This window comes from Ranitomeya imitator, chromosome 3 (assembly GCF_032444005.1).
Source record: "Ranitomeya imitator isolate aRanImi1 chromosome 3, aRanImi1.pri, whole genome shotgun sequence".
In the NCBI taxonomy this organism is placed as follows: Eukaryota; Metazoa; Chordata; class Amphibia; order Anura; family Dendrobatidae; genus Ranitomeya; species Ranitomeya imitator.
Genome location: NC_091284.1, coordinates 413,557,918 through 413,581,287, shown reverse-complemented (window position 1 = coordinate 413,581,287; position 23,370 = coordinate 413,557,918). Strand labels below are relative to the sequence as shown.

Here is a 23,370-nt window from a genome sequence, read left to right as displayed (position 1 = left end):
CCTGCGACATCAAGGGGGTCCAAGGCATCCTGCATTGCAAGACCTGGCGGAATGGATATTCAAGTGGGCAGAAAGGTCGGTTCTGTCAATCACGGCAATTCACCTGGAGGGCTCCAAGAACCAGTTGGCAGATTTCCTCAGCAGGAAAAGCGTATCCCCCACGGAGTGGGAACTGAACAACGAGGTGTTCAAAGACCTGTGTCATCATTGGGGAATGCCGACGGTGGACCTATTCGCTTCAAAGGGAAACGCAAAACTCAGGACCTTCTACTCCCTAAACCCTTGGGAGACTCCAGCCGCGATCGATGCTTTCTCACAACCCTGGGATCACGGTCTCCTGTATGCATTTCCTTCTCTAGCGATGATTCCAAGGACACTCAGGAAAATCTGCGAGGACGAGGCCAAGGTCATTCTCATAGCTCCTCACTAGCCGAAACGCAGTTGGTTCCCATTGTTGAGAAAACTATCAGTAGAAGAACCCCTCCTGTTGCCGGAGAGAGAGGATCTTCTTCTACAAGGACCGGTTCTACACCAGAATCCAGGAGCACTTCAGCTGGCGGCCTGGATCCTGAACGGAAGGTCTTGAGAGCAAAAGGACTCTCGGATGATGTCATTTCTACCCTTCAAGCGAGCAGGAAGCCGGTAACATCGGCTATTTATTTGAAAATATGGAAGAGATTCTGTGGGTTTTGCGGAGAGACAGCAGTTGATACTGACCACCCAAATATCCCCAAAATTCTTGATTTTTTGCAGTCAGGGTTTCAAAAAGGTCTTAGACCAAGCACATTGAGGGTCCAGATAGCGGCCCTAAGTGTATTCTTTGACTCTTCCCTTTCTGCTCATTCCTGGATCAGCCGTTTCTCTAAAGCCGTCCAGAGACTAAAACCACTGATTAGACGTTCTGTCCCGCCGTGGGATCTGAACTTGGTTCTGAATTTCCTATGTAAACCGGCGTGGGATGTATCGGGGATATAGAAGTGGATAAACTCTCTCTCAAAACCGCATTTTTAGTTGCAATCACGTCGGCAAAAAGATTGGGGGAACTACAGGCCCTGTCGGTGCAGAATTCATACTTGCAGATATTCGAGGATAAACTAGTATTCAGACTCGATCCGGCGTTTCTCCCTAAAGTTGTGTCACATTCCAATATGAATCAGGAAATTGTCTTACCATCATTTTGCCAGTCCCCTAAAAATCAAAGAAAGATTTTATCATAACTTAGACGTAAGGGCAGGGCCGGCTCCAGGTTTTTGTGGGCCCCGGGCGAAAGAGGCTCAGTGGGCCCCCCTTTAACACATACCACGATTCATGATCACATATAAACACAGCCATGTAGTATATAACACAGCCCACGTAGTATATAGCACAGCCACATAGCATATAACACAGCCATGTAGTATATAACAGCCCACGTAACATATAACACAGCCACATAGTATATAGCACAGCCCACATATCATATAACAGCCCATATAGTATATAGCACAGCCACATAGTATATAACACGGCCCACGTAGTTTATAGGACAGCCATATAGTATACAGCACAGCCCACATAGTAGTATACAGCACTACCCACACAGTAGTATATAGCACAGCCCATACAGTAGTATATAGCACAGCCCACACAGTAGTATATAGCACAGCCCACACAATAGTATATAGCACAGCCCACACAATAGTATATAGCACAGCCCACACAATAGTATATAGCACAGCCCACAAAGTAGTATATAGCACAGCCCACACAGTAGTATACAGCACTGCCCACATAGTAGTATACAGCACTGCCCACATAGTAGTATATAGCACAGACACACAGTAGTATACAGCACTGCCCACATAGTAGTATACAGCACTGCCCACGTAGTATATAGCAGCCCACGTGGTATATAACACTGCCAACGTAGTATATAACACTGCCACCGTAGTATATAACACTGCCCACGTAGTATATAACACAGCCCATGTAGTATATAGCAGCCCACGTAGTATATAGCAGCCCAGCCCACGTAGTATATAGCAGCCCATATAGTATATAGCAGCCAACGTAGTATATAGCAGCCCACGTAGCATATAGCAGCCCATGTAGTATATAGCATAGCCCACGTAGTATATAGCAGCCCACGTAGTATACAGGAGCCCAGCCCACGTAGTATATAGCAGCCCAGCCCACGTAGTATATAGCATCCCAGCCCACGTAGTATATAGCAGCCCAGCCCACGTAGTATATAGCAGCCCAGCCCACGTAGTATATAGCAGCCCAGCTGCCCATGTAGTATATAGCAGCCCACGTAGTATATAACACAGCCCAGCCAGTATATAAGAGCCCATACCTTGTCCTCCCAGCCAGGCTCTGCATCCCCCCGCAATCCTTTGTTCCAGCCAGGTGGCAGGTGCTGCACACTTCCTGCTTGGGGACGCTCGGCTCATTCTCCGGGCACTGGACGGTCGGAAGTCACTCTGCTCTGCGTATCCATGGCGATGGATTGTGGGCGGCCCTCCAGCAGCTGCAAAAGTCCCAGAGCTCCGTGCTGCCTTTTCTCTTCAATCGTGCACCTCGGACCGCAGATGCCTGTCTCAGGGGCCGCATGCGGGCAGCCTGCCTCTAACGCCAGCCCTGAATGGGCCCCCCTGTCTTGCCAGGGCCCCGGCATTTGCCCAGGTACGCCTGGTGCTGACGCCGGCCCTGCGTAAGGGTCTCGGTGCTCAGGTACCTTGAAATATCCAGACCCTGGAGACAGGACAACAATTTGTCCAGTTCAGGGGTCCAAATAAAGGTAGGAAAGCGTCTAAAGCGACTATCGCACGGTGGATAAAATCTACGATCAACTTAGCCTATAGAGCTAGCGGGCAAAATTCCCCGGTCAACATCAAAGCCCATTCATCTAGAGCCATGGCCACGTCATGGGCAGAGAAAGGGGGGGCGATGGCAGATCAGATCTGCAGAGCTGCATCATGGTCTAGCCTTAGTACCTTTTCGAAGCACTACAAGTTAGATGTAGTATCGCCTCAGTTGGCTTTTGGTAGGAAGGTACTTCAAGCAGTAGTCCCACCCTAAATACCATTCTCCTTTGGTATTTCTCCAGTGTGCTGTCAGGTGGTGAACTGGAAAACAGTAATTAGACCTACTGGTAATTGTATTTCCAGGAATCCATCCTGACAGCACTATTAGTTCCCTCCCTAATGTATGATCTTTATACTCATGTGATGTAACATTTGTATGATTGATTATTTTGTTGGAATAAACCTGTGTTTTTGCATCCATCCAGATGTGTTACTTTGGAAAAGCACTGAAGGGTGGTAGGGGGAGGGTCCTTTTAACCTCTCGTGTTCCTGTCCCATCAAGGATAAGAAGGACTTCCTCCAGTGTGCTGTCAGGATGGATTCCTGGAAATACAATTACCAGTAGGTCTAATTACTGTTTTTTATTCCAAAAATTATTTTTTGCGTTACCACATTTTGAGAGCTACAATTTTTCTTATTTTGGTCCACAGAGTCATGTGAGGTCTTGTTTTTTGCGGGTCGAGTTGACATTTTTATTGGTAACAGTTTCGGGCACGTGACATTTTTGATCGCTTTTTATTCCGATTTTTGTGTAGCAGAATGAACAAAAACCAGCTATTCATGAATTTCTTTTGGGGGGCCATTATACCGTTCCGCATTTCGTCATAATACACGCCCTCTGTAGTCCCATTGGCGGTGTCTGGTTATCTTGATTTTTCTCTTGTGAAATTTCTCATCATGCGCACCAAAAACGCAAACGCAGGAAAAAACGCATGTAAACGCGTACAAACGCGGCGTTTTTTTAACTGCATGCGACAACGCATGAGTCTAAAAAATGCTGCGTTTGTACGCGTTTATATGCGTTTTTTCCACGTTTTTTCCACCACTTGCGGATGTGTTTTAAATGCTGCGGATTTAAACGCAAATGTGAAACTAGCCTTACACGGACCCATTGACTTTAATGGGTCCGTGTGATCCGTGCGCTCCCACGAACACTGACATGTCTCCGTGTTTTCCAAACGGACACACGGTCCGTGAAAACACACTGACGTGCAGAGACACATTGCTTTTAATGTGTCTACGTGAGTCAGTGTCTCCGGTACGTGAGGAAACTGTCAACTCAAGTACTGGAGCCACTGATGTGTGAAACCGGCCTTAGGCTGCGGTCACACTATCAGTATTTGGTCAGTATTTTACATCAGTATTTGTAGCCAAAACCAGGAGTGGAACAATTAGAGGAAAAGTATAATAGAAACATATGTACCACTTCTGTATTTATCACCCACTCCTGGTTTTGGCTGAGAAATACTGAGGTAAAATACTGACCAAATACTGATAGTGTGACGTAAGCCGTACACTCTGTATAATGACTAATCTCCCACAGAAGTGGGAAGCACCCACCATTACTGACAGAATCTCGTCACACAGTTCCACAGAGCCAAGTGTACACCCTCAGTAGTAAATTGAGAACAGTGCGGGGTATTATACTGAGTGGCGGTGTGCAGCCTGGGCACGGCCCTCCACCCACTGGAAACACTGTGGCACATTGTGCGTGTGTGACGAGAATGAAGCGGTTAATGCTTCCACTTGCTCGCCTTGCCGCGCCCTCCTTCCCGCCTCCTCCCTTTCTCTGCCCCAGCTGCCAGTAACGTCCCGTTATCCCGTCTGCCTCCCTGCCGTGTGGAGAGCCGGAGACTCCATAGTGCCTTTTCCATGCACGCTCATCTCTGGCTAAGACTACAGAGGGTGTAAAGAGAAAAACCACTAGTGGTAGAATAGGCGAAGTACCCAGAGACCGCCCTGTGGGTGAGGGAAGAAGGTAGTGAAGAAAGTGGGACCACCAGACAAGGAGGAGAGGGGAGCAGCCCGGGAGAAGTTGGCGGAGTGCACACTACAGCAGAGCAGCAGACATGTCCGTGCCCGTGCCGCAGAACGGAGTGCTGGAGGACAAAGATAACCTCATAGAGCTCTTCGTCAAGGTGAGTGAGTGTGCCATCGTGTCCTGTGCTGGCCTCATGGAGGGCAACCTTCTAACTTCCCATCCTTGGCACATTATATAACACTAATCCCCTCAGTGGCGGCACTAATCCCTGATGTTTGCTGGTCCTGAGTGGACAGGCTGGTACTTCCATCAGGGTCACCATGCAGCAGGGTGGTCAGGCTGGTACTTCCATCAGGGTCACCATGCGGCAGGGTGGACAGGCTGGTACTTTCATCAGAGTCACCATGCAGCAGGGTGGTCAGGCTGGTACTTCCATCAGGGTCACCATGCGGCAGGGTGGACAGGCTGGTGCTTCCATCAGGGTCACCATGCAGCAGGGTGGTCAGGCTGGCGCTTCCATCAGGGTTACCATGCAGCAGGGAGGTCAGGTTGGTGCTTCCATCAGGGTCACCATGCAGCAGGGTGGTCAGGCTGGCGCTTCCATCAGGGTCACCATGCAGCAGGGTGGTCAGGCTGGCGCTTCCATCAGGGTTACCATGCAGCAGGGTGGTCAGGCTGGTACTTCCATCAGGGTCACCATGCAGCAGGGTGGTCAGGCTGGTGCTATCATCAGGGTCACCATGCAGCAGGGTGGTCAGGCTGGTGCTTTCATCAGGGTCACCATGCAGCAGGGTGGTCAGGCTGGTGCTATCATCAGGGTCACCATGCAGCAGGGTGGTCAGGCTGGTGCTTTCATCAGGGTCACCATGCAGCAGGGTGGACAGGCTGGTGCTTCCATCAGGGTCACCATGCAGCAGGGTGGTCAGGCTGGTGCTTTCATCAGGGTCACCATGCAGCAGGGTGGTCAGGCTGGTACTTCCATCAGGGTCACCATGCAGCAGGGTGGTCAGGCTGGTGCTTCCATCAGGGTCACCATGCAGCAGGGTGGTCAGGCTGGTGCTTTCATCAGGGTCACCATGCAGCAGGGTGGTCAGGCTGGTACTTCCATCAGGGTCACCATGCAGCAGGGTGGTCAGGCTGGTGCTTCCATCGTGGGCAGTAGTGCAGGTTTCACTGACATCATTGTGCAGAGGACCATGATCCATTGCTTTACTGGGAGATGGACAAGTAAAGGAGCATCCACTACAAGATGTCTCTAATGAACTGATTGATTTCCCATGTGGAACATAATTCTCAAGTATTATGTTTATGCACGTGGCGTTCCATGCTGACTAACATGCCATTGTAGAGATACATCCGTAAGTGCAGAGAAAAGTGTAAAGCACATCCTTACTCTTGGATTACTCCCATTATCCCAAAATAAATAATTTGTAAACATTTCTCATTGCTTGAATGCTTGAGTCATGAGTTATTCAGTAATGCTGTATACACTTGAATGCAAATTTTTTTTATTGAAGTTGAAGGAGCTATCCAGTGAAAAAAAGTGATAACTTGTTGATCGGTGGGGATCTGACTGATGGGACTTGCACTGATCAGCAGATTGAGGAACTTGTACCCGTTAGGCTACTTTCACACTAGTGTTTTTTTAAATCCGTCACAATGCGTCGTTTTGCAGAAAAAATGCATCCTGCAAAAGTGCTTGCAGGATGCGTTTTTTCCCCATAGACTTCTATTGACGACGCATTTGCGACGGATTGGCACACTTCGCATCCGTCTTGCGACGGATGCGTCGTGCTTTGGCGGACCGTCGGGAGAAAAAAAACCCTACATGTAACGTTTTTTTCTCCCGACGGACCGCTTTTCCCGACCGCACATGCGCGGCCGGAACTCCGCCCCCACCTCCCCGCACCTTACAATGGGGCAGCGGATGCGCCGGAAAAATGCATCCGCTGCACCCATTGTGCAATACAGCAAACGCTAGCGTCGGAATCTCTCCCCGACGCATTGCGACGGGGAGATTCTGACGCTAGTGTGAAAGAAGCCTTAGGCCATGTTCACACAGTGCGTTTTTTACTGCGGAACCGCAGCGGTTTTGCCGCTGCGGTTCCGCAGCTGTTTTCCATGCAGGGTACATAACAATGTAACCCTATGGAAAACAGTCACTGCTGTGCACATGATCCGTAATTTTGTTTAAAAAGCCGCGCAGAATAGCTGCGGCAAAAAAGGAGCATGTCACTTCTTTTTCCTGAACCGCAGCGGTTCTGCACCCATAGACCTCCATTGTGAGGTCAAAATCGCAGTAAAACCCGCAGATCAAAAATATATCTGCGGGTTTTACTGCGATTTGATGTGCAGAACCGCTGCAGCAGGAAGTGCGGGGGAGCGGGCGGAAGTGCGTGGGCGGAGTGTGGCTGCCCCCCCGTGCTCCGATCCCGCCCCCCCGTGCTCCGATGCCCCCCCCCATGCTCCGATGCCCCCCCCCAGTGCTCTGATGCCCCCCCCGTGCCCTAATCTCCCCCCCTTATACTTACCCGGCGTCCCGGTGTCCGTCCGGCCGTCTTCTCCCTGGGCGCCGCCATCTTGCAAAATGGCGGGCGCATGCGCAGTGCGCCCGCCGAATCTGCCGGCCGGCAGATTCACTCCAAAGTGCATTTTGATCACTGAGATATAACCTATCTCAGTGATCAAAATAAAAAAATAGTAAATGACACCCCCCCCACTTTGTCACCCCCATTGGTAGGGACAATAAAAAAATTAAGAATTTTTTTTTTTTTCACTAAGGTTAGAATAGGGGTAGGGGTAGGGTTAGGGTTAGGGGTAGGGTTAGGGTATTTTCAGCCATTTTAGCCCTAAAAAGCTTCCTAGGAAACACACAGTCTCTGCATAGAAAACTGCATAAAAAAAGGATAAAAAAACGCATCAAAAAAGGACAAAAAAAGGACCAAAAAAAGGACCTGCGTTTTCTGCCAAGAGCTGCAGTTTTTTAACAAAACTGTCCTGAAAAAAAAAGGATGGAAATCCTGAACGTGTGAACATACCCTAAGGCTATGTGCACACGTAGGAAATGTGGTGCAGAATTTTCTGCACTAAATCTGCATCTGCAGTTTCTGTGCAGTTTCTGTGCAGATTCTGTGCAGATTCTGTGCAGTTTCTGTGCAGTACAATGTAAATCAATGTGAAAAGAAAAAAGCTGTGCACATGGTGCAGAAAAATCTGCTGCAGAAACGCTGCAGAACTGCACAAAAGAAGCGACGTGCACTTCTTTGAAATCTGCAGCGTTTCTGCGCAGATTTTTCTGCACCATGTGCACAGCTTTTTTCTTTTCACATTGATTTACATTGTACTGTAAGGCTATGTTCACACTTTGCGGATTCCACTGCGGATTTTTCCGCAGCAGAATTCCAAAATCCGCAGTGAAAATCCGCTGCGGTTTTTACTGCGTTTTCTTCTGCGGATTTTCATCTGCAGTTTTCTATTGGAGCAGGTGAAAATCCGCAGAAAAGAAGTGACATGCTGCGGAATGTAATCCGCAGCGTTTCCGCGCGGATTTTTCTGCAGCATGTGTACAGCGTTTTTTGTTTCCCATAGGTTTACATTGTAATGTAAACTCATGGGAAACTGCTGCGGATCCGCAGCGGTCAAATCCGCTGCGGATCCGCAGCAAAATCCGCAAAGTGTGCACATAGCCTAAATCACAGTGCAGTTCTGCAGCGTTTCTGCAGCAGAAAAATCTGCTGCAGTTCTGCACCAATTCTGCACTAAATCTGCATCGTGTGCACATACCCTTAGAATGGAGCAGCAGTGAAAATGCTGAACTGTTGGTCCATTACCTATGGAGCTACCAAGTGTTGCACTCAGCTTTTTTTGCCAGCAGCCACATAGGAAATGAATGGCGCATCAGTCAAATGTCTGATCGGTTGCACCATTTTGTATCCTGATAAAATTCCTCTGTCTGCCAATTGGTGCTGATTAGTGATGAGCGAATATACTCGTTACTCGAGATTTCTCAAGCATGCTCGGGTGTCCTCCAAGTATTTTTTAGTGCTTGGAGATTTAGTTTTTCTTGCCGCAGCTGAATGATTTACATCTGATAGCCAGCATAAGTACATGTGGGGGTTGCTAGGGAATCATGATGTAAATCATTCAGCTGCGGCAAGAAAAACTAAAACTCCGAGCACTAAAAAATACTCGGAGGACCCCCGAGCGTGCTCGAGAAATCTTGAGTATATTCGCTCATCACTAGTGCTGATCCCAATGGTGGGACACCCACTGATCATCAAGCTATCTATTCTGTGGATAGGTGATAAATTGTTTTAACTGGGCAAACTGTTTAAGGGAATGTGCAGACGATCAGTAAACGCTGCAGGTTGGACTTGCATACTTGTGCAGCATCAAACCCACAGCATCCAGCTGTTACAGCATAGTGGATGGGATTTAAAGAAATCCCATGTCCACTATGTGTCCACAGACACCCGCGGCTCACCTGTGTAGATGGACGTGTGACATGTCTTTCCATACCGCAGCCTGTCAATTTCTCTTGCGGAGACGTGAGCCTCCACAAGAGAAATTTCACCAATAGAATGTAATGGACGCAGTGAATCCGCACGGTTCAGTGAACACATGCGGATTCACCTGCATTCAATAGCTGGCAATGCTTTGGACGCAGCGAACATGTGCTTCGCCCAAAGAACTGCCACTTCCAGATCGTGTGCACCCAGCCTCAAGGAAAGCCATCAGAAAATAATCCATTATTTAAAGAGGACCTTTCACTTGTTCAAAAAAATTGTGTTCAATACAGTGTCTTAGGGTGGTTTCACATTTGCGTTTTTTTTTTTTTGCGTTTTTGCGGTAAAAAACGCATGCGTTTTTTCTCCTATACTTAACATTAAAAACGCATGCGTTTTTTGCATGCGTTTTGACGCGTTTTTGCAACGCATGCGTTTTTTCACTGCATGCGTTTTGTTGCAGAAATGCAACATGTAGTAATTTTAGCGGCGTTTAGCGGCGTTTTTTTGCTGCGAAAAAATGCATGCGTTTTTTCGCGGTAAAAAACCCCATTGATGTCTATGTAAACGCATGCGTTTTTAAGCACATGCGTTTGCATGCGTTTTTATAGAAAAACACAAGAATACACACTTATAAGCCATCCCCCAACCCTAACCCTAACCCTAAAACACAAACTGTAACACAAACTGTAACACAAACTGTAACACAAACTGTAACACAAACTGTAACACAAACTGTAACACAAACTGTAACACAAACTGTAACACAAACTGTAACACAAACTGTAACACAAACTGTAACACAAACTGTAACACAAACTGTAACACAAACTGTAACACAAACTGTAACACAAACTGTAACACAAACTGTAACACAAACTGTAACACAAACTGTAACACAAACTGTAACACAAACTGTAACACAAACTGTAACCCTAACCCTAGGGATCCTAACCCTAACACAAACCCTAACCCTAGGGATCCTAACCCTAACACAAGCCCTAACCCTAAAACACAAACTGTAACACAAACTGTAAGCCTAACCCTAGGGATCCTAACCCTAACACAAACCCTAACCCTAGGGATCCTAACCCTAACACAAACCCTAGCCCTAACCCTAGTGATCCTAACCCTAACACAAACCCTAACCCTAAAACACAAACTGTCACACAAACTGTCACACAAACTGTCACACAAACTGTCACACAAACTGTCACACAAACTGTCACACAAACTGTCACACAAACTGTCACACAAACTGTCACACAAACTGTCACACAAACTGTCACACAAACTGTCACACAAACTGTCACACAAACTGTCACACAAACTGTCACACAAACTGTCACACAAACTGTCACACAAACTGTCACACAAACTGTCACACAAACTGTCACACAAACTGTCACACAAACTGTCACACAAACTGTCACACAAACTGTCACACAAACTGTCACACAAACTGTCACACAAACTGTCACACAAACTGTCACACAAACTGTCACACAAACTGTCACACAAACTCTAACCCTAACCCTAGGGATCCTAACCCTAACCCATAGGGATCCTAACCCTAACCCATAGGGTTAGGATCCCTTAGGGTTAGGGTTACGGTTAGGGTTAGAGTTTGTGTTAGGGTTAGGATCCCTAGGGTTAGGGTTAGGGTTTGTGTTAGGGTTAGGATCCCTAGGGTTAGGGTTAGGGTTTGTGTTAGGGTTAGGATCCCTAGGGTTAGGGTTAGGGTTTGTGTTAGGGTTAGGATCCCTAGGGTTAGGGTTAGGGTTTGTGTTAGGGTTAGGGTTTGTGTTAGGGTTAGGATCCCTAGGGTTAGGGTTAGGGTTTGTGTTAGGGTTAGGGTTTGTGTTAGGGTTAGGATCCCTAGGGTTAGGGTTAGGGTTTGTGTTAGGGTTAGGGTTTGTGTTAGGGTTAGGATCCCTAGGGTTAGGGTTAGGGTTTGTGTTAGGGTTAGGATCCCTAGGGTTAGGGTTAGGGTTTGTGTTAGGGTTAGGATCCCTAGGGTTAGGGTTAGGGTTTGTGTTAGGGTTAGGATCCCTAGGGTTAGGGTTAGGGTTTGTGTTAGGGTTAGGATCCCTAGGGTTAGGGTTAGGGTTTGTGTTAGGGTTAGGGTTTGTGTTAGGGTTAGGATCCCTAGGGTTAGGGTTAGGGTTTGTGTTAGGGTTAGGATCCCTAGGGTTAGGGTTAGGGTTTGTGTTAGGGTTAGGATCCCTAGGGTTAGGGTTAGGGTTTGTGTTAGGGTTAGGGTTTGTGTTAGGGTTAGGATCCCTAGGGTTAGGGTTAGGGTTTGTGTTAGGGTTAGGGTTTGTGTTAGGGTTAGGATCCCTAGGGTTAGGGTTAGGGTTTGTGTTAGGGTTAGGGTTTGTGTTAGGGTTAGGATCCCTAGGGTTTGGGTTAGCGTTTGGGTTAGCGTTTGGGTTAGCGTTTGGGTTAGCGTTTGGGTTAGCGTTTGGATTAGCGTTTGGGTTAGCGTTTGGGATCCCTAGGGTTACTAGGGATCCTAACCCTAACCCTAAGTATTTATGTTTATAGTGGGTTTTCTAGTTGATTTTGATGATTGGCAGCTGTCACACACTTCTCATTATGCGTTTCAAAAACGCAAACGCAGGGAAAAACGCGTTTAAACGCAAAAAACGCATGCGTTAAAAACGCGTTTTTGCATCAAATGCGTTTGCGTTAAAAACGCTGCGTTTTAAAACGCAAGTGTGAAACTAGCCTAAATCCTCAAGCTCCTTTTCCTTTTTGCATTGTCGCTCTACTGCAGAAATATTCACATTTGTTACTTTTGAAGCCAAGTATGTGAAATCTCTCTCCTTGCAGTCCATCTGAGTGTTTTTTCAGTCTCTTCTTGGGACTTGCTCTTTCACTCTTCCCACCCAGTCATAGCACAACAATGTCTTAGGCTTCTAGTACATCATGATTAGCAGTGTCAGGAAGGAGTTTAAGGCTGTGTGCCCACGTTGCGTTTTTTATGCGTTTCTGCCGTATTTTTTGCCGCAGCGGAATCTCTTAAAAACCGCATTCCCATGCAATTCTATGGGATTCTGGAGTTGCTGTGCCAATGTTGCGGATTTTCCCACTGCGGAATCTCATAGCGGTAAAATCCGCAGCATGTTCATTATTTCTGCAGAATCGCAGCGATTCCACAGCCATAGGATTGCATTGAAACGCTTGCTCTATGCATGTGGCTATGCCCACCATGCGTAAAGTGAGTGCTTCATGTGCGCATGGTACCCAGGATCTGGAGGAGAGGAGACTCTCCTGCAGGCCCTGGGAACCATATTCATGTACAAAAAAGAATTACAATTAAAAATGGGTATATACTTGCCTTCTGATGGCCCCCGGAGTCCTCCCGCCTCTCGAAGTTGCACGCGGTGGCTTCCGTTTCTAGGAATGCATTGCATGAATCACCTGAGATGACATCGCGGTCACGCGATCGTGACGTCACAAAGGTCCTTTGCGGAAAGCATCCCCAAGAACGGAACGTATCGGGAGCGCCGCTGAGGATATCTGAAGGTGAGAATAACCATATTTTTTTATTATTTTTAACATTCTATCTTTTACATAGGCAGCATCAATAGTAAAAAGTTGGTCAGACTTGTCAACCTGTCAATCACTTTTACAAGCGATGCTTCAAATCACTTGGAAAATGCAAGCATTCTGCAAGCTAAAAACGCTTGTGTTTTACGGGAAAATGCATGCGAATTCCGCATTCATTTTACCCACGGCAGGGAGTTGCGGAAATGCTGCGGACATTTCCGCAGCATTTCTGCAACGTGGGCACATAGCCTAATGGGGGATAGGGTGCCTCCCGACACTTCTGGTGGTGGCTAGATCTTGAGAGCAAAGAATCGGGCAAGTGTCGTTTTCACGCTGCGCCGACCGCAAAAAAATGCAACATGTTGCGTTCGACGCAGGTCTGCGCAGCGTGAAAACGACACATGTGGAGATATCCGTATGGCCTGCGTACCCAGTGTTAACCCGTTAATCCCATATGACGTACTATCCTGACAAGGTGACCTGGGACTTAATTCCCAGGGACGGGATAGTACGTCATAGCGATCGGCCGCTCTCACAAGGGGAGCGCGGCTGTTCGCGGCCAGGAGTCAGCTGACTATCGCAGCTGACTATCGCAGCTGACATACGGCACTATGTGCCAGGAGCGTTCACGGACCGCCCCCGGAACATTAACCCCCGGCACACTGCGATCAAACATGATTGCAGCGTTCCGGGGGCATACGGAAGCATCACACAGGGAGGGGGCTCCCTGCGGGCTTCCCTGAGACCCTCGGTACAAGGCAATGTGCGTGCTCACCTTGTACCAAGCTTCTCCTCCCTGCAGGCCCCGGATCCAAAATGACCGCGGGGCTGCATCCGAGTCCTGCAGGGAGGTGGCTTACCAAGCGCCTGCTCAGAGCAAGCGCTGGTAAGCCTGCAACCCTGCATGTCAGATCGCTGATCTGTCACGGTGCTCTGCAAAGCGTCAGATCAGCGATCTGACCTTATAAACCTCCCCAACCCCCCCCCCGAGGCAATATTAAAGATAAATTTAATGTGTAAAAAAATAAAATAAAATAAATAAAAATTCCTAAATAAAGAAAAAATATATATTATTCCCATAAATACATTTTTATCTAAATAAAAAAAAACAATAAAAGCTCACATATGTATTATCGCCGCGTCCATAACGACCCGATCTATAAAACTGTCCCACTAGTTAACCCCTTCAGTGAACACCGTAAAAAAAAAGAGGCAAAAGACAACGCTTTATTATCATACCGCCGAACAAAAAGTGGAATAGCACGCGATCAAAAAGACGGATATAAATAACCATGGTACCGCTGAAAACGTCTTGTCCCGCAAAAAACGAGCCGCCATACAGCATCATCAGCAAAAAAATAAAAAAGTTATAGTCCTCAGAATAAAGCGATGCAAAAATAATTATTTTTTCTATAAAATAGTTTTTATCGTATAAAAGCGCCAAAACATAAAACAATGATATAAATGAGGTATCGCTGTAATCGTACTGACCCGAAGAATAAAACTGCTTTATCCATTTTACCAAACGCAGAATGGTATAAACGCCCCCCCAAAAGAAGTTCATGAATAGCTGTTTTTTTTTTCATACTGCCTCACAAAAATCGGAATAAAAAGCGATCAAAAAATGTCACGTGCCCGAATAGGTTACCAATAAAAACGTCAACTCGTCCCACAAAAAACAAGACCTAACATGACTCTGTGGACCAAAGTATGGAAAAATTATAGCTCTCAAAATATGGTAACATAAAAAAAGTTTTTTTGCAGTAAAAAGCGTCTTTTAGTGTGTGACAGCTGCCTATCATAAAAATCCGTTTAAAAAAACCCACTATAAAAGTAAATCAAACCCCCCTTCATCACCCACTTAGTTCGAGAAAAATAAAAAAAAATGTATTTCCATTTTCTCATTAGGGTCAATGCGTTAACTGTAGTGAAACACTTGGGGGTTCAAAGTTCTCACAACACATCTAGATAAGTTCCTTGGGGGGTCTAGTTTCTAATATGGGGTCACTTGTGGGGGGTTTCTACTGTTTAGATACATTAGGGGCTCTGCAAATGCAACGTGACTCCTGCAGACCAATCCATCTAAGTCTGCATTCCAAATGGCGCTCCTTCCCTTCCGAGCTCTGCCATGCGCCCAAACGGTGGTTTCCCCCCACATATGGGGTATCAGCGTACTCGGGACAAATTGCACAACAACTTTTGGGGTCCAATTTCTCCTGTTACCCTTGGGAAAATCCAAAGCTGGGGGCTAAAAAATAATTTTTGTGTTAAAAAAAAAATAAAAAAATAAAAAAAAAATTCACAGCTCTGAATCACAAACTGTAGTGAAACACTTGGGGGTTCAAAGCTCTCACAACACATCTAGATAAGATCCTTAGTGGGTCTACCTTCCAAAATGGTGTCACTTGTGGGGGGTTTCATTGTTTAGGCACATCAGGGGCTCTTCAAACGCAACATGGCGTCCCATCTTCATTCCAGCCAATTTTGCATTGAAAAGTCAAATGGTGCTCCTTCCCTTCCGAGCTCTGCCATGCACCCAAACAGTGGTTTACCCCCACATATGGGGTATCGGCGTACTCAGGACAAATTGCACATCAACTTTTGGGGTACAATTTCTCCTGTTACCTTTGGGAAAATAAAAAATTGGGGGCGACATTATAAACTTCTGTGAAGCACTTGGTGCGTCAAAGTGCTCACCACACATCTAGATAAGTTTCTTAGTTGGTCTACTTTCCAAAATGGTGTCACTTGTGGGGGGTTTCAATGTTTAGGCACATCAGGGGCTCTCCAAACGCAACATCACTATCATGAAGTACAATATGTCTCGAGAAAACAGACATAATGTCAGAATCACTGAGAGCCGTTGAAGCGTTCCAGAGTTATAACCTCATAAAGGGACAGTGGTCAGAATTGTAAAAATTGGCTTGGTCATTAACGTGCAAACCACCCTCAGGGCTTAAGGGGTTAAAGATGGGGTACGCGGGATGCGTGCCAACATAGGTGGAGCTGAAGGAAGAGGCGCAGTAGTGGGCATGGCTTAACGGAGGAACTACGCTGCCCTCTGCAAAGCCCTTATCAGCAAATGTGAAACTAGCCTAATTTGTAGGGTAACACCCTGTGTTGGGCTACACGTTCGGCATCTGCTATGAAGTGGACTGCTCCATGCATTTGTTAGTAAGCTCTGTTTTTTATTCACTTTAAGTAATGTGTAAATACATTTTCAATGATTATCCAGGCAAGTCAATAGTTTAATAGGGAAAAATTACATGACAAATTCCTTTTAAGGGAGCCTGTTACGCTAAAAAAAAATGCTATCAACCTGCAGATATGGGGTTAATCTGTAGGTTAATAGCTTTCTGAACCCGCCTGGTGCCTGCAGTTAGACCCCCGCTACCGGGAGGAAATGAACTTGTAGCGTTCAGGTTTTAGTCACGGGTGTGGCACTGGCACAGGTCTGTGTGTAGAGCAGTGGCTGTAACCGCACCCCCGTTTCTGATTGACAGCTGGCCCTAATGCTGAGCGAGCTGTCAGTCATGCCTTGGGGAGCAGTGGCTGAACCTGTGCCATCCTCGTGACTGAAGCCCGAATGCTGCTGGGAGGAGCAAAGCAGGTCTCTGGTGGGGGTGCCAGGCAGGTTCAGAACGCTTTTAATCTGCAGATTAAACCTATATCTGCAGGTTAGTAGTGTGGTTTTTACATGACAAGTTCCCTTTAAAAGAAATCTTAGTAAGATCAACTCTCACCCCCTCCTCCCCAAACCACAGAAATAGGCATGCAGCTTCTTGAAATGTAAATCTATGGACATTAACTTGTGTGTTGCTATGTTTCTGAATTTAGTGTCTTAGTGCCTCATTTGCATAAAAAGTAAGTGCTGTGGGTTTGAGAGAGTGCTTGGAGAACTACTGCCTCCCCAGGTTGTTTCCCCACGGTTCACCAGCCTCTTTTTTTTTTTTTTTTTGATTGATCACTCCCTGCCAATATGATAAGCCAGGCAAGGAAACTGAGACTGGTGATGGGTGGGGAAACAACCTGGAAAGGCAGAGGCTCCTTAAGTTTTCAGTCATGACCACAGCACTTAATGCATAATTTGCATATGAATTATGACGATAATTAATCAGCAATGCAGCAACAGATTGAAACCTTTTTTATATTTTCTAAGGATTTACATTTCAAAGACATTCATGTGTGGTTTGGAGGGGGATGTTCTTAGTGACAGAATCCCTTTGATGCTTCATTAAGTGTTTAAAAGGATATTAATTTTCCTTGTGGTGGAGGTGTGGGCCAGCTGACCAATGTACTACCACAGATCATGCTTCATGCCGTTGGTAGGGCACTCCCTGTAGTGGTGTGAGTGATTTCCTGGGTGTAAATGACTATATATTCATTCATGGCTATCTTCTGACTGCACTGACATTCCTGACCAGATAAATCCTACAGATGCCTTGCTTCTCTCATTTTGACAAGTTTAGGGCTTAGCTGTCAACATAGCCACATGGTGTACCATTCCCATGGCAGAAGAAGGTGCAGCACATGGCAGTTTGCTTCCACCCCTTCTTACCCCGTATATCTGTACTAGAAACAGAACAGGATTATATATTGTGCTACTTGCATTCCGTCCACCTTTTTATTAAGATCTGTACCAATATATGTCTACTACTTAATGTCTATTCCATCTGCTAGGTGAGATTGTCCTACATATATCACACAAAGCATTTTGCTCTAGGTTGGCAGTAGAAGTAATGCCCTGGTTGATGGATGACTTTCTCTGCCCTGATATTACTCTTCTTTTGTATTTATGTTATTTATTCAGACTGCATGCTGAGTGTTTGCTCGAGGGGGAATCTGTGTCCTATATTCATCTGACTTCCAACAGCTCTATTCACTCTATATTGGGGCCATGGTATGAGAAGTACAGGTTATATTAGTACTACCAGGTGGATAAATCCTACTTTTTCTCTGTGCACTAAAATAGTCAGGGCCACCATCAATTGGGACATCTGGATAAGTGATAGCAAATTGCTGGGTAAAGGCTGATCTCATAATGTTCATTAAACTGTAAGACACACATTAGGGGTCTGAAAATCCTTTCGTTTGATATGCACCTTAAGTTACCACACAAATCTCAATGGTAAGTGAATAGTGAAAGAGAAATTTACATGTGCAATACTGAAAGTGAAAGCTGATAAATGTACATTATATAAAAACAGAAAAAAAGGGGTTTAGCTGCTCCTCAGAGAGAGCAATGTTTGTTGGCTGCCAATTTCTTGATCCCTCAAAAGAAAGTGAAATTGCTTTTAGAAAATCTCTACCGAAACGTGCAAGACCTAAATATATACCGGTAAATGAATTTACCACTTAATTGTCTTATATGAAGATACATAAAAGGGTTGTCCCTTTTATAAAAAATTCCAAGTCCCTGGGTGCATTTTTTGCTTCCCCCCCCCCCCCCCCCAACTCCCTTTATTCACCATCCCCAGGTCCACCGCTTGAGTAGCAGCTTCTCTCGGGTGTCTGATATTGGCAGCATCGATGACATCATGTTGACAGCATAGCACCGAATCACTGAGCTTAGTGATGGCAGTTCTGTAGCCAATGTTAGACGCTTTGAGCATTGGCGGGGGCTCAGCAGTGGACTTTCTAGAAGATAGCACCCCCATTAATATAACATTTACAGGGGCTATCCAGTTTCAAATCTTTTGACTATAGGGCTGCAAACCCAGAAAATAACAATCACAGCTGTTAGTCACCCTCCCAAGATACAACCCTGTGTCCCTGCTGCTGCTCCAGTCTTTGTTGATAAGCTGTGGCAGTGACATCACTTTTACAGTGCACGTCACCATTACTGCCTGTTTCTGGGCTCAGTGGCTTCTGCCATCTAGATCGGCAATATTGCTGAGCCTATTGATTGGTTGCAGCTGTTACTTCACGTCCGGATCATACATACCCGCTGTATCCAATCGGCAAAGTACAGAGTAGGCAGCCCTGTACCCGGGGAGGTGAGTAGCAACTATGATTGTTATATAATAGGCCTGCAATCTTATGACTTAATAAATATTTGAAATTGGACAATCCCTTTAATATTTACATCCGATAAAGATGGCACAGATTTGCTAGCATAGCATGTTCAATATTTCATATTATAAAACACACCATTCACATGCAGCATTGGTTGATTGTCAGCAGATTGACTAGTGATGGTTGAAACCCTAAATGTTCGGATCCAGTGGATTCGGCCGAACAGTTGAAAAAAAGTTCGGGTCGGTTACCATAACAGTAGCCGGACTCCATTGACATGAGTGGGGGGCCCGAACATCCAGTGTATGCCACGGTGTCATTTGCTTGGCTCCCACACTTGTCAGCCGCAGCTGTGACCAGAGGTAAAAAGTTTACCTGCGGTCACCGGCGTTGGCTGATGGGACTACTACTCCCATCAGCCTGCGCCTGTTGGTGCTAGTAACAGCAAGAGCAGGTGGCAGCTGATGGGAGTATTCATCGGCCAGCATCTGCCTTATAAATAAAAACATTTTTTGATAACCAGCCAGGCAAAATTGACAGCTCCGGGCTGCAACCCTCGGCTGTCAGCTTTAGCATGGCTAGCTATCAAGAATATAGGGTCCCCACACCGGTTTTTTAAATTATGTAAATAAATTAAAAAAAGGTGGGGTGTCCCTCCACTTTTGACAACCAGCTAAGCTAAAGCAGACAGCTGGAGGCTGTTATTCTCATGCTGGTAAGGGGCCATGGATATTGCCCCCTGCCTAAAAATAGCAGCCCGATGCTACCCCTGGATAGGAACATCTATTAGATATGCCAATTCTGATGCTTTACCCGGCTCTTCCCACTAGCACTATGCCGGTGGCACGTGGAGTTCATATTGGTGGGTTTGTTGTCACCTTTGTATTGTCCGGTGGCATCAAGCCCACGACTTAGTAATGGAGAGTCGTCTGTAAGATGCCTATGCATTACTAATCCTATAGTTATTATAAATAAACACTCTTTTAGAATAAAGTCCTTTAAAAATAAAAAAAAACACACTTTTACTTTATTTTAACCCCTTAGTGACAGAGCCAAATTTTTAAAATCTGGCCAGTGTCACTTTGTGGTATTAACTCTGGAACGCTTCAACAAATCCCAGTGATTTTGAGATTTTTTTCGTGACACATTATACTTTATGATAATGGTAAATTTAGGTCGATATGTTTTGTTTATTTATAAAAAATATCAGAAACATTAATAAATAACATTTCCCTCATGTCTGCTTTACATCAGCACCATTTGTAAAATATTCTTTTATTTTGTTAGCATTTTAGGAGTTTTAAAAATGTAGCAGTAGTTTTTCATTTTTTTTTTCAACGAAATTTACAAAATTTACTTTCTTAGGGACATATCCATGTTTAAAGTGACTTTAGGGGTCCCATATATTGGGAACCCTCCCAAAAGTGATACCAATTTTAAAAAAAGCACCCCCTGACATATTGAAAACTGCAGTCAGGTAGTTTATTAACCCTTCAGATGCTTTTCAGGAATTAATGCAAAGTGGCATGACAGAAATGAAAATACCGTATATACTCGAGTATAAGCCGAGATTTTCAGCCCATTTTTTGGGGCTGAAAGTCCCCTTCTCAGCTTATACTCGTCATATACCCGGGGGTCGGCAGGTGAGGGGGAGCGGGGGCTGTGTAATCATACTTACCTGCTGCGGCGCGGTCCCTGCAGTCCCTGGCTTCCCCGGCGCTGCAGATTCTTCCTGTACTGAGCGGTCATATGGCACCGCTCATTACAGAAATGAATAGGCGGCTCCGCCTCCATAGGGGAGGAGCCGCATATTCATTGCTGTAAATGATCGGTAACTGTGACCGCTCAATGACAGGAAGAAGCTGCAGCGCCGGGGAAGCCAGGACTGCAGGGACCGCGCCAGGAGCAGGTAAGGGGAGCGCAGCGCTGCGCGATATTTACCTGCCCCTCGTTCCGCTGCGGCTCTGTCTCCAGCGTCCTCTAGCAGTGACGCCCAGGTTAGAGGGCGCTGTGACGTAGTCAGTTCGCGCCCTCTGCTGAGCGTCAGTGCTGGAGACGGAGCCGCACGAGGAGCAGGTAATTATTGAAAGCGCTGCCATCCAGAGCAAGAGAGGTGAGTATGTGATTTTTTTTTTTTTTTTTTTTTATTGCAGCACCAGCAGCATTATATATGCAGCATCTATGGGGCCATAATCAACGGTGCAGAGCAATCTATATGGCACCGCACAGCGTGATAAGGAACATCTATGGGGCCATAATCAAAGGTGCAGAGCAATATATATGGCACAGCTTTATAAGGAGCACCTATGGGGCCATAATCAACGGTGCAGAGCAATATATATGGGGCACAGCTTTATAAGGAGCACCTATGGGGCCATAATCAACGGTGCAGAGCATTCTATATGGCACAGCTTTATAAGGAGCATCTATGGGGCCATAATGAACGGTGCAGAGCATATATGGCACAGCTTTATAAGGAGCATCTATGGGGCCATAATCAACGGTGCAGAGCAATATATATATGGCACAGCTTTCTATGGAGCATCTATGGGGCCATAATCAACGGTGCAGAGCATTCTATATGGCACAGCTTTATAAGGAGCATCTATGGGGCCATAATGAACGGTGCAGAGCATTGTATATAGCACAGTTGTATATGGAGCATCTATGGGGCAATAATGAACGGTATGGAGCATCTATTTTTATTTTTGAAATTTACCAGTAGCTGCTGCATTTCCTACCCTAGGCTTATACTCGAGTCAATAAGTTTTCCCAGTTTTTTGTGGCAAAATTAGGGGGGTCGGCTTATACTCGGATCGGCTTATACTCGAGTATATACGGTATGTATTTTTACCACCTAAATGCCGCTAACTTCTGAACAGATTACTACAGCAGTCAGACTCTAAGGCCACTATTTGGTCGTGAATTGCCATGGCAAAGGCAAATATCAGCACCACAAAATCATGATCTGAGGGCACCAATTTGGAAAAAGAGGAAGCCCTGACACTCTGTTAACGATTTATAATGATGTATTCACTATTGACAGCAGCATCTAAGGGGTTAAATAAATTTGGAGGGGCAAACACTGATCGTGGCTGATACAGCAAGTTGTCGGCTATAGTGTACAGCAGACAGCTGCTGGATTGTCACCTGTATGTGGAGGCAATTCTCTTGTATCTCAGGTCAGTTAAGACATATTGGCGGTCATTAAGGGGTTAAAATAAGTTATACTCCCCATTCCATTGAAGCCACGGTCTCCTGTAAAAAAAGAAAAAACAACCATATCCCTCACTCGTCCCACGCCGTAATCCATGTCTGGGATAAATACCATATATACTCGAGTATAAGCCGAGATTTTCAGCCCATTTTTTTTAGGCTGAAAGTGCCCTTCTCGGCTTATACTCGAGTCATTGTCCCGCGGGGGAGCGGTGGCTGAGACATACCGTATTTTTCGGACTAACCCAAAAATGTGAGGAAAATGGGGGGTGCGTCTTAGTCGTAATGCAGGCTTACCGGCAGTGGTGTGGTGGCGGCGGCAGAGGTGCTGGGATGATGAGCGGTATGGCGTGAGCAGGGTCCCTTTCAAAGGTGAGGTGATGCAGCGGTCCGGGATCCAATGTAAGCAGATTTAGATCTCAGCTTCAGGAAAATGGCCGCCGCGATCTCCATCTGCGCACGCACGGCCTCCCGTGGCCATTTCCCTGAAGCCCCGGGAAGCAGAGCACTTCATCTGCGCATGCACGGCCTCAGGAAGATGGCCGCCGCCTCCGAGACACTGGTAATTATCCCGGCTCTGCTGCTCACATTGGATACCGGGCCGCTGCGTCACCTCACCTGTTGAAGGGACCCTGCTCACGCCATACCGCTCATCATCCCCCGCACCTCTGCCGTCGCCACACCACTGCTGCAACCCCCCCATGGACACCAGGCCGTGGCATTGCCCACCTAAGCAGGAAGGGACCCTGCTCAGGTGCACGCCGTACCGCATCACCCCACCTCTGCCGACACCATGCCTCCTGTGACCCTGCTCTGCCACCGCCAGCCCTCAGGTAAGATACTGTAAATTCGGACAATAAGACGGACCCCCATCTTATAAAAAATCTTTTTTTCTGCAATTTTTACCCCAAATTTGGAGTGCGTCTTATGGTCCGGTGCGTCTTATAGTCTGAAAAATACGATACTCACCTGCTCCTGGCGAGGTCCCTGCATCTTCGGGCACTGACAGCTTCTTCCAGCGTTGAGCAGTCACATGGTACCGCTAATTACAGTAATGAATATGGATGCGACTCCACTCCCATAGAGGGGGAGCCACATATTCATTACTGTAATGAGTGGTAACGGTGACCGCTCAACACTGGAAGAAGCTGACCACACCAGGAGCAGGTGAGTATAGTGGGGAGGGGGAGCACTGCGCGATATTCACCTTTCCTGTGTCTTCCGCGTCCTCTGCACTAACGTTCAGACAGAG

General features: G+C 46.3%; 1 protein-coding gene across 1 annotated transcript in view; it reads left to right on the top strand.

Annotated features, from left to right (window-relative positions):
- Window positions 1-4,660: 4,660 nt before the first annotated feature.
- The window catches only part of CLIC4 (chloride intracellular channel 4), a 119,608-nt gene continuing 100,898 nt past the window's right edge, over window positions 4,661-23,370 (top strand). Inside the window, exon 1 of the mRNA XM_069757140.1 lies at window positions 4,661-4,984. Coding sequence (XP_069613241.1) covers window positions 4,916-4,984 — 69 coding nt within the window. The 5' untranslated portion in view covers window positions 4,661-4,915. The remainder of the gene's footprint in view (window positions 4,985-23,370) is intronic.